The 12,319-nt window shown below is 41.8% G+C and overlaps 1 protein-coding gene across 3 annotated transcripts in view; it reads right to left on the bottom strand.

Annotated features, from left to right (window-relative positions):
- Positions 1–8,293, bottom strand: part of FBXO4 (F-box protein 4) — a 20,442-nt gene extending 12,149 nt beyond the window's left edge. Inside the window, exons 1-4 of one of the 3 annotated variants that reach the window (XM_069096232.1) lie at positions 8,029–8,135; positions 4,674–4,772; positions 3,770–4,005; positions 2,823–3,043 (exon numbers count right to left, since the gene is read on the bottom strand). In XM_069096232.1, coding sequence (XP_068952333.1) covers positions 2,823–3,043; positions 3,770–4,005; positions 4,674–4,688 — 472 coding nt within the window. In that variant the 5' untranslated portion in view covers positions 4,689–4,772; positions 8,029–8,135. Of the gene's footprint in view, positions 1–2,822; positions 3,044–3,769; positions 4,006–4,673; positions 4,773–5,899; positions 5,920–8,028 lie in introns of those variants that run through there. The other 2 variants (XM_069096234.1, XM_069096233.1) reach the window with 2 other exon arrangements.
- Between the last annotated feature and the right edge of the window lie 4,026 nt (positions 8,294–12,319).

Below are 12,319 nucleotides of genomic sequence, written 5' to 3'. Positions count from 1 at the left end.
TGTGTGTGTGTGTGTGTGTGTGTGTGTGTGTGTGTGTGTGTATATATATATATATATATACACATATACCAAAAATAGCTAACACATATAAATCTGCAAAGTGCTTTATATATATATTTTCATAATTACCCTGGAAAGTACTATTTTACAGATAAGGAAATTGAAACTTAGAGAAGTTAAACAATTATTAAGTCTTTACCCAGGATACTCTGTTCTTTTCAACTCCTAGTCTACTGTTCCTTAGACTCAGTATCACTACTAAATTTTTAAAATACGTAATCATATTTCAATTGTTAGGGAAATTTTCATTTTTAAGTTTGTTTCTTAGTATAAAGCTACTGAATCTACAAACTGCTGGATAACTTATTTGATTACAGTTCAAAGAATATGTGTCCTACCAAAATATCCACTCTTTTGCCCCATCAGCAAAAGTCAATATTTTTTTAAACAAATCACTACTGTAGGCCTTTAATCTTCTAACATTTAAGGGAGCTTTTTTAAAAAGGCATACTACTTTGCCTTGGTTGATCTATAACTGTACTTATATGAAATTGGAGCACAAACTATCCATGAAATATTTGTCTATGTCTTCCCATAAATGCTCAGAACAATATCCACCCCAATGCACCTGAGATCTTCTCATTGTTCTTTTATTTCAGGGGGTTCCAATGTACTCGGGTTGTTGTCTATTTTTTTCTTTCTCACTATTCCATCTCCTTTCCAGTGATATAAGTCCACCACTTCTCATACACAAGGGAGCAACATAGCTTAATAGATCCATTTTTTTTAAAAAACTCTCCCAATCTAGAGTATTATTGAGGGCTTTTTGCTAACAAGGTATATTCAAGCTTAGGAAACTCACACTATGTATCATAACTTTAGTAAAAACATAGGCAATAATAGTAGTTCTATACTTCATGTACAATTAAAAGTGGCAAAGTAATAAAATTCTTCAATCCTAGAACATCAGTCAATAAGTACTTATTGTCTACTACATGCTAAACATGGAAAGGAACAAAGGAAACAAGGAAATGGCAATCCACTCCAGTGTCTTTGCCAAGAAACACCATGGACAGTATTGTTGTGCTATGGTCCATGGAGTCTTGAAGAGTAAGGACAGAACTGAATGACTAAACAATGACAAATGTGCTATGCACTATGCTAAGCACTGGAAATACAAAAACCAAAGCAAAAGCTCCTGCCCTCAAGGAACTTACATTCTGTACAAAAATATAGAGGATATATACAAATGCATACCAGATAGTTTGGGGAAGAAAGCCACTAGCAGTTGGAAGGATCAAAAAAGGTTTCATGTAAAAGGCAATGCCAGAAGCAAAGTATTTTTAAAGATAAAACTGTATTAATATAATTTGTTTTTACATTGCCTAAAGTCCCCCCTGTATCACCCTCCTTCTCTTTCCCAGAGAGCTATTCTAAATAACAAAGAATCCTTTTTTCAAAAAAGACAAAGACAAAAAAATCAGAAAAACCAATCATTTTTTTTTAAATGGTGACAACATATTCAATATTCTACACTAATGAATGGACTCATTTCTGCAAAGGAATGAAGTGGGAGGACATATCTTCTCATATCTCTTCTATGAGGCCAAGTTTGTTTTCTGCAATTCTCCAACATTCATTTTCAATTGTATTGTAGTTATTGTTCTTTCCATTTACATTGTTGTATTCATTGTGTTTATTGTTCTTGCATCTGTTTATTTTGCACCATTCCCGTAAGTCTTTCTATGCTTCTAAAATGGGTTTTGATGGAAACTAGAAATTTCAAAAGATGAAGGAGAGGAAGATAAGGAGAGATTGAAGATGAGAAAAAAAGAGTGGAGACAGAGAGAGATAATGAATATAAATGACCCAAGGGGCAAGATCCTGGAGAAGGCAGAATTGGATGAGATCAATGGCACGAGATGATCTGGTCTTGGCAAGTAAAAGGGGCATAGAGGGGTTTTTGAATAAGTCCTTTTCAAAAGACATTTCCATATGAATGCAACATGTTAAAAACTCCAGCATCCCATTTCTCCAAAAGCCAGTTCTTCTTCCTGACATTCCCATTCTTGTCAACAATACTTCCCCAGGTACCTAAGCCTGAAACCTTGGGTACCTCTCTCTCCTTTGTCCTCCCCCTTGTTCTCTAGATCTAATTACCAAGTCTTATCAATGCTTTCTTCTCCCTTTTCCCATTCACTACTGTCACCCTAGTTCAGGTCCTCATCACTGCCTGAAGAAAGTCACTCTTTACTGTTCTTTCCACTTCCAGCTGTCCCCCAACTACAAGCCATTGCATTCACTATTGCTACAGGATCTGGAATAAGGAAGCAAATATCACTCAGTTTCTACTGATCTTATTTCTCTTTTTATTTATATGTCCTGTATTATCAACTAGCTATCAGCTCCAGAGGGGTCAGAACCAAGTCTTGCATGCTATTATATCCGCAGTACCTAGTAAAATGATTTGCAGAGCAAGAATTCAATAAATATTTGTTGCTAACTCTTCCTAAACTATGACATTTATGACCTCTATTATAAAAATTAAATGCTCTGCTAACCAGTAAATTTTTCATAATCTTCAGCTATGTTATATGAAGCTATCTTTTCATTAACTTCCAAGAAAAATCTCAATATTTTTGAGGTGAATTACTTTTGGCTCACTGGTACTACTGGATTTTCCACTGCATCAAATTAATCTACCTTTTGTTTCAAAGATTTAACTTATCATTAAATAATGAACAATTTTCTGCCTACTCAATGGTAGTATCAAGCCCAAAGCATTCAAATTCTCACATACTGTAGATGAATGTGGAAATTACCATCAATCTGCCTCTGAGGTAAACCAGCCATTGGAGAAAGATCTGTGTAAGACATCAAGGTCAACACCAAAGATACATTCAGCTCTTCCAAACCTGGTCCAAACATAGCAAATCGAGGTTCTGTCTGAAGGATCAATGACTGCAAAAAAGAGGCAACAGCTCCATACATGTGGCGACTGGATTTCAAATGTCTCCTGGTATGTGGACAGCTCATTTTATACCTGTTTAAGATAGCCATAACTAGAAATTAAAAAGAAGAAAAACATCTTATTTATGATAACGTATCTTTTATCATTCTCCTTAACCCATTGAGACTATCTCATGAGGAATTTTAAGTTTATCAGCCAATAAGTTTGTTAAATCAATAGTTAAAAAACCAATATAATAAAAGTATTTCAGGTGTTAGCAACAAGTCATACTCTGTTACCTCACACCTAGCAAATTAGGAAAGATGGCCAAAACAAACAAACAAAAACCCCCAGAAATAATCAATACTGGGAAGACTGTGGAACAACAAGAATACCAATATACTCTTAGTAGAACTGTGATTTGATCCATGTGTGTTCTGGAAAACAATTTGGAATTATGTATGAAAAGTTAACTAAACTGTTTATGGCCTTTGACCCAACGATCCCACTATTGAGGTTTGACTGACTTTAGTCTCCCCACCACAGGCATCCTAAAAAGACAGCTTTCTTTTTCTGACTCGTCAGGTATCATAAATATAGAGCTGAAAAGGACTTTATATATAACAGAATCCAAACATATTGGTTTTATGAATGAGGAAATTGAAGCCCACAGAACTTAAAGGACTTGTACCTAGCAAATGGTAGTCAAGAATGGCACTCAAATCCTCTGACTCCAAATCTGGCATGATACTACATTGCCTTCACAGGAAGCAGCAGTCACTGTTTTGTTTTTCTAATTTTACGAAGCTGAATACTTACATTGTCATATAGTCATACATTTCATTGTCAATAACCTCAGATAAGGGTTTTTTTAAGACCCGTAGATCTGGTAGAGATTTCCAGTCAACAGATGACCAAGAGGGAAGATCCCGCAAAAGAAAAAATTTCCACAGCATAGGATCTCGTACAGTTACATTCCAATATCGATTTGTCCTTCCCAGTTCAAACAGATCATGAGGTGAAAGAAATGACATAATGTACAACTGTACATAAATCTGAAACACAGAAGGACAAGAAAGTGGGTAAATTGGAGCTTCAATAAATCGTAGCTTAATGTGTACTTGATTAAAAAATAATTACAAAACAATCAAGGAATTATAGGACTGTAAGATTACCAAACATCATTAATCCTTAAAGCTGAATTTTTTGTTTTGGTCTCTAGCTATCATTTCATTTATTCACTGAGGTACAAAGAACTGCCTGGTACAGAAACCTCTTCCACAGATGCTGATGGGCGGCATCACTGGTAATTCGTGGTCCTAGAGAATTACCAGTGCGAGGTTCAGTGATTTTCAGGTCACAAAACTATTATGTATCAGAGGCAATGCTTGAACCCAGTCCTTCCTGACTCCAAGGCCAACTTTCCTATCCCCTACAGCATGCTGCTTCTCTAGTGAAACTATAACATATCATAGTCTAACACAAATCCCTCATTCTATGATTTAATCTATTTTTTTTTCTTCCTCCAGTGGAGAAAATTTGTCACTCTTTCACTCTCATTATGGATCTTTCCAACCCTTAAATTGTAGTACTTTTCTGTTAAGTCTTTCTTGCAGAAATCTAACAATAAGTCAAAGGCAATTATGATTTAACACAATACTACTTTATTTTTAAAAAAAACACACTATAAAAGTCCATCATCTGAGCATTATTCTCAACTTACTTTCTTACTCCACATATGCAATCCAGTTTTCAAATCTTGTCACTTGTACCTCCACATCTCCCACATCGGCTCTGTTCTCAGTACTCACACATCTGCCAACTTAAATCAGGTCCTCATTACTTTCTGCCTAGACTATTGCAATGGCCTCCTACTTGGTCTTCCTATCTCAAGTTTCTCCCCATTCTCATTCTCACTCATATGCCTTAAGTGTAGATCTGACCATTCACTCCCCACTCAACAAACTACAGTTGTTCTCTTTATTGCCTGTAGGATAAAATATAAACTTGTTTGTTTTTTAAAACCCTTCAAAATATGGTCCCAAACTTTGTTTCCAACTTCATTAATCAAGATGCCCTGTATAATTTATTAAATCTTAAAACTTCACTAAGACTTTTGGGACAGTCAGCAAACATTTATTAAAGCTCCTACTGTGTGCCAACCATCATGTTAAGCAATGGGGATACACAAAGAAAGGCAAAAGCCAGTATCCATTCTCAAGGAGTTCACAGTCCAATGGGTGGCACAATACTCACACAACTATGTACAAACAAGTTATATATAGGAAAAACTGGGGGAAATCAACACAGGAAAGGAATTAGAATTAAGGGGAATCAGGAAAGGCTTTCCTGTAGAAGGTGGGGTTTTGTTGTTCGTCCTTCATTCTTTGAAGACCAATGACATCATGATGGCTGATGTACTGACTCCAAGGTGAGATTTTAGGTGGGATGTGAAGGGGGAAGCTGCACCCTAGAGTTCAGTCAAATTGCCCTTGTCCCTGTTCTTCACACACAAAACTCCATCTTTCCTTTGAAATGTCTTTCCTCTATGTCTGAAATACTCTTCCTTCTCATCACAGCCTCAAAGAATCTCTCATTTCTTTCAAGACTAAACTGAAGCAGCACCTGCTACAAGGTTCTTTCTCAATCATCCCAACTACTACTGTCCTCCCTAATTCCCCTGTATTTATTTACTCTGAGTGAGGTCAGTGTTGCTTAGCAGATGGTACAGGGTGTGGCATCAGGATGAGCCAAGTCCAAATACTGCTTTTCAGATACTTGCTGTGTGACCTTAGGCAAGTCTCAGTTTACTTATAAGTAATATAGAGATAGTCACAGAAACTACCTCAGCGGATTACAGGGAGAATTAAATGAAATCTTACGCAAAATGCACTTTGTAAACCTTAAAACTATGTTAACTGGTAGCCATTATTATATACATATACATACTTATGTAACTGCAGTTTCAAAAGCCTCTCCTGTAGAAACTGCAGCCTCTAAGAGCAGAGAAGCCTGGAATGTAGATGTGTTTGTAGGGGGTATGTCTGGGGCCTTATTGTGTCTTCCCCAATAGAGTGTCAACTTCTTGATGGCAAAGTTCATTTCTTTGCTGTCTGACACTGGGCAAATCACTTCTCCCAAGCTTGAGATATTCTTCCTTCTTCCTTTGGCCCTATAGACTCCATCTCCTCGGTCAAGACTTCAGTTTCCTCATTTGTAAAGTCTGGAGAATAATAGCACGTCTTTCCCAGAGTGGTTGTAAGGATCCAATGAGGTACCCAAAAAGTGCTTGGCACAGTGCCTGGCACAAAGTGAGCCTACATAAATGCTAATCATCATCATATTTATTATTATTATAGTAAGCCACAATTCTGCTTGCCTCGGTTTCCTCATCTGTAAAAAATGGGGCAGCTAGGTGACAGTGGATAGAGTGCAGGGCCTAGATGCAGGCAGATCTGAGTTCTAATCTGGCCTCAGACACCGTGTGACACTGGGCATGTTTGCCTCAGTTTCCTCATCTGTAAAATTAGCTGGAGAAGGAAATGGCAAACCACTCCAATATCTTTGCCAAGAAAACATCAAATGGGGTCACGGAAGAGTAGGGCAAGACTAAACTCCCCCCCCCCCCCGGACTGCTGTAAGGATCAGATGAGATCATTAAAAAGTGCTTAGCACATACACTAATGCATTGTTGGTGGAGCTGTGAACTGATCCAGCCTTTCTGGAGAGCAATCTGGAACTATGCCCAAAGGGCTATAAATACTTTCATACCCTTTGATCCAGCAATACCACTCCTAGGGTTATATCCCAAAGAGATCATACAAATGGGAGAAAGACCCATATGTACAAAAATGTTTATAGCAGCTCTTTTTGTTGTGGCAAAGAATTGGAAATTAAGGGGGTGTCCATCAATTGGGGAATGGCTGAACAAGTTGTGGTATATGCATGTTATGGAATATTATTGCGCTATAAGAAACGGGGAGCAGGCGGTCTTCATATTTACCTGGAGAGGCTTAAAAGAACTGATGCTGAGTGAGAAGAGTAGAACCACGAGGAATTTGTACACAATTACAGACACAACGTATGTGTGATGACCAACTTTGATAGACTGGACTCTTCTCAACAATGCAGGGATATAAGTCAATCCCAAAAGACGCATGATGGAGAGAAAAACGTGCATCCAGAGAAAGAACTAGAAAGAACTAAATTTATATCCAGGTGGAAGCAAAATACCTGATCTTTTTCGTTCTCTTATTTGATTTTATGTCCTCTATACCATTTTTCATCCCAGCTGGTACAATCCATCCTTATAACCTGACCATTGTATAATGTGAAAGTATCTACAGATCCTATACTTGATTATAAGATGCCATGGGGGTGGGGAGGAGAGGGAGGGGGACAAAATGTGAAATTCAAGGAATTGTGGAATTGAATCCTGTAAACTAAAAGGAAACAAACAAATTAAAGAATTAAAGAATTAAACAATAAAAAAAATAAAATAAAAAAGTGCTTAGCACAGTGCCTGGCATATAGCAGGGCTATGGCCACCATCATTATCAAAGCAAGTCACAACCTGTTTGCCTCAGTTTCCTCACCTGTAAAGTGGGGATAGCAGCACCTACCGGCTTGGCAAAGTGCCTGGCACATAGTAGGTGCCACACAAATGTAGGCTGCTTATTACTTTGGTAGCAGCTGCATTTGGCTCGGTGCTTGGCATACAGTAGGGACTTAATCAGTGCTGTGGGACTGATGAACCGTCAATCCCGAGGTCATGTGACCTGAACAGAAGGCTGGCCTCAGAGCTTATAAAGGGGGAGGGGGAGGGGGTGCTGCTTCACTGTGGTCTCCCAGGGCCGGGCTTAGGGCCCCGCACACAGCAGGAGCTTAATCAATGCTGGTGATTAACAAAAGGACCCAGGAGGAGAAGTGCCGGGGCGGGAGGGAGGGAGGAAGGAGGCCCGCAGGACCAAACAACCAAAATCTCCAACCCCAAGCCGGGGCGGGAGCCGGAGGCTCGCCCCTCCCCCGTCTTCCCCGCGGGCGCAGGCGCACTCGCGGGCCAGGCCTCCCTCACCCACCGGCAGCCTCGTCAGGGCGCTGGTCTCCTCGTCGTCCACCGGCGTGGCGCCGTGCCCTGGCCTCTCCTTGCCCACCGACTGCCAGAAGCTCCTCCAGCCGCTCAGGATCGCCGCCTCTAGGCGGCTCCGGTCACTGAGGGACGACAGAGACGTGCTGGGGCTGCTGCAGCCCGGCTCACTCTCCGCCATGGCGGCCAGCCTGGAGCCGCAGTACCGACCTTGGGTCAAGGAGGAGGAGGAGCTCGGGCAGCATTCCAGTGGGCGCCGAGACCGGCCCGGGCAGGCCCGGCTTCCGGGAGGCGCGCGGGGTGGGGGCGCGCGGGGCGCAGTTGGGATCCAGATTTGGGTTCTAATGTTGGCGCTCTTACCTAGTTACCTGTGTGATCTCAAGCAAATTGCTTAACTCCTCTGTGCCTAAATTTCTCTCCACTGTAAAGTGAGGGAGTTAGGTTAGATAACCTCAAAGCTCCCTTCCTTATCTAAATGGAGGTGGGGGGAGAGGCGGGGACCCTGGTCACCTGCCTCGAGCTCCTCAGGTGAGTGCAAGGCGTGGATCGGGAGGACAGAGCCCTGGAGAGAGGCTTGGGCACTGGGCCTGGGAGGTGTTGAACTTAATCATCCCCCCAGGGATTCACCATTAAACAGTAAGATGGGGACACGGGTTGATGTCACACATCGCTGGTCCCCAAGGCCGGTGGATAGCTTAAGGTCAGGAGTTCTGAGCCCCAGCGGGACTGACAGCCCTGTGTTGGTGCCAGGTGGTGAGCAGGAAGCTATCAGGCAGGCTGCCTTCGGCATTCAGGTAGGGAATGAAGCAGGACAAAGCATCCTTGCTAATCAGTGAGGGGATTTGGCCCAAGTGGCTGCTACACCTACAGCCTGGGTAAGATAGGGAGATCCAGTCTGAAGAGAAAAGAGGAAAATAATCTCCCCACACATGTTAACCGAAGAACTATACAGACTCTGAAATCCCTTTTTTGAGAATGGACAGTATATTGAATAATAGAGTCAAAAGGACTTCTATGTAATCTGAGACAGCCACCTACTTTCAGATAGGGGAATAAACTAAAAATATGCACAACTAGTCTTTCTTTGAAAAGTTATTTCTGTTCTAGATTGTACTCTCTTTTGAGTGGAAGGGGGGAGGCAGGAGTAGCCCCAACATGGTGCTTTGTGTCTGTGATTTTACTGGTCTAAGGAACTCCTGGTGATGAAACTCCCTCTACAGATGTACCAGGACACATCCATTCCTTGCCAAATCTTTTCACTTCTGCTTTTACATTTCTCCCATCCAATTCCCTCGTCTGCATTTACATAGCTACCCTCTTAGTTCAGCACTTCATCACCTCTTGTCTTGTGACAGCCTTACCATTGACCTCCCTTCCTCAAGTTTCTCACCAACTCAAGTCCTTGATTATTTTATGAAGCCAATTCCAGTGGCTTCCTACTCCCTCTAGGATAAAATATACCATCCTCAGTTTAGCTTTTAAAGCCCTATGCAACGTGGCCTCAATCTGTCTTTCAGTTTACATTACACATTACCTCTGCATCGTCCTGCATTCTGTGATCCAGTCAAAATGTTCTTCTCTGTTCCTTCTTCATCTCCAATCTCCGTTCCTTTGCTCTGGATGTCACTCATGCCTGCAAGGCACCTTCTCTGTCAGTCCCTTAAGAATTTTCTCCCTGTAAGATGCATCTGGGGGGAGGGGGGTACAGCTAGGTGGCAAAGTGAATAGAGCACTGGCCCTGGAGTCAAGAGTACCTGAGTTCAAATATGAACTTGAAACTTAACTAGCTGTGTGACCTTGGGCAAGTGTAGTGCCAATGCAATATTTATATCACCCACAATCACTATAAAGACCACGACTATAAGTATCACGTGATGTTCAACTGCAAAACATGTCAAACTCTCCAGATAGAGGATAAAGCTAAAGGATTTATTTAGACACCAGAAAACCCAATCCCAAAACCAGTAAGCCAATTCCATGATAGTACCAAAGATATTCAGAAGCCATAATGATGCTGAGTCATGCCATCCTTTAGCCTTCCCACAAACCAATACAAGATCAGTATTTACTCACAAACCTTTTCTATCTCCTTGCCTAAGCTCCTCTGTCCCCAGCTGTCTCCAACTGTCTGGCTAGCTCTCTACCAGCTTCTCAGCAAACTCCTCCCACCACAGGCTCCATGTAACTACATTCAGCCTATCAGGGGGCAGAGTTTATCTTCACAGCAGGGGAAGTCCTCAAACTGCCCCCTAGGCCTATTAAGAGGCAGGGAAAATCTTCAAATTTCCCCTTCCCATTACAGCAAGTCACTTAACCCCAACTGCCTTGTCTTCCCCCCTCAAAAATGTAACTAAGAGGGGCAGCTAGGTGGCACAGTGAATAGAGTACTGGCCCTGGAGTCAGGAGGACCCGAGTTCAAATCCGGCCTCAGATACTTAACACTAGCTGTGTGACCTTGGGCAAGTCACTTAACCCCAATTGCCCTGCCTACCCCCCTCCAAAAGACAAAGGAAAAAAAATATAACTAAGATGCAGCTGGGGTTTGTAATGGGAATGCAAATTTGGAAGATCTTCCCTGCCCCTAGGCTAAAGTGCACCTGAAGCCTGGGGTGGAAGGCTTGTTTTTCAGTAGATACTTTTTGATTGGCCAGTGGGTCCAAAAGGTTGTTACATTCTCTGAGTCAGGAGAAGGCTATATAAGCCCTGATGTGTAGCTTTGTTTTGGGGACTCACTTTGAGAAGTGTTCTGTGATTTGATCTTAATTCTGGGAAGCCGTTGTTGAGAGTCCCCCGGCTTTGAAAAAACCCAGATGTTGAAACCCAGATGTTGACTGGGTATGGATGTAATGGTTGGACGGTTTGGAAATCTGTCTACTTGATCTGTCTCTGTCTTGATAATTCTTCCTGTATGCTTTGAAGTTCGGGGTGCTGACCTTTTTCCCCTGAACAAGGTAAACGATATATGTCTGACTTTAGTTGCTTTCCTTTAACAAAGCAGATCCAAGAACCTGTATGAGCAGCAAACCCTGAGGACGTGCTTGGGGTGCTTGCTGCTACAAAATGGCGTCACGAACAGGATGGGATCACAAAATGTCAGGCCTCTATTTGGAAGCAGTGGGGCTTTAGAGGGAGAAATGGCTATTCCAGGATGGGAGGATTTGCCTTATTCCTCTCTAGCCAGAAAATGGGCTAAAAGCACAGGGCCCTGTGAAAACTGGGAACCAAGGCTAAAAGAGGGAGAACCTGGAGATTTGGAAAGATGTTTCAAAGCAATACCCATAGAACCAGGCAAAGAACTGGCAGGAGTATGCAGGAGAGGCTGGGTGCTGCTAACAAGTTATCACCTTACGTGTAAAAGTAGGGATAAGCTGCTGAAGGAAAGAGCTCGGATGGCTAGGGAGTCAGCTGGTTTGCCTGAGGATTCTTCTGTGTCACAGCACTCAGAAGACCAAACTGGAGGGACTCATGTGGTCCAGGAGCAAGCTACTGTTCATATAGCTAAAAGGAAGCAAAAAACTAGCAGAACGAATGTGCATGCAGCTTTTGTACAGGCTGGGCAAAGTTGCCCTGACAGCTTCCAGGAGAATGTGTGTGAGGAGAATGGAGCAAGGTTAGATGAGGAGTCTTCTAATGTAGAAGCTCACCCCATACGAAGAAGAAGACAGGAGAACCTGTATGGGCAGCAAACCCTGAGGACTCTTGGGGTTCTTGCTGCTACAGGGCTTTACCCAAAAGCAGAAAGTTTTTGCTAAATCCCTCAACTGCTAGTGCCCTCCCTCCCAAACTACTTTGCATCTAACTACTTTGTATATATTTTTATTTTATGTATTTATGTTGTGTGTATTTTTATATGTACTTGTAAGCACAAGCAAGGGGGGGGGGATTTTTGTTATTTTCTTTTTGGAGTTCAGTTTCCAAGGCTTAGGCTAAATTGTAAACATCTGAAAGATTAATCTCCTTTGAACCCTGATAATTCACAGCTGTGCTGAGTCACAACAATCAGGGGCCGAGTCTTTGTTATTTATTCTAGGAACTTAACATTTTGTTTTGGGGGTTTGCTTATGAGGACCTTTTGATTCCCTGAATAGGATTCTGCATAGTCATTTGTTAAGATACCCTCTTCCCCCCTTAACTGCCCCACTACTCAAATGTTTGTGCTCTCCTGATCAGGTGGTATATGTAGGGGGCTATATTACTTTGTTCAAATAGTAGGAGCCCTGTCTGTTGAATCTCTGTGCTAATTTCTCTGCTTGTATTTTCTATTTGTTAATTAAAGTAAGAGC

The sequence above is a fragment of the Petaurus breviceps genome, unplaced genomic scaffold, assembly GCF_028583685.1.
Source record: "Petaurus breviceps papuanus isolate PSGF00001 unplaced genomic scaffold, PetGlider_PUasm1.0 229, whole genome shotgun sequence".
Lineage (NCBI taxonomy): Eukaryota > Metazoa > Chordata > Mammalia > Diprotodontia > Petauridae > Petaurus > Petaurus breviceps.
This window is presented reverse-complemented; position numbering and strand designations above follow the sequence as displayed.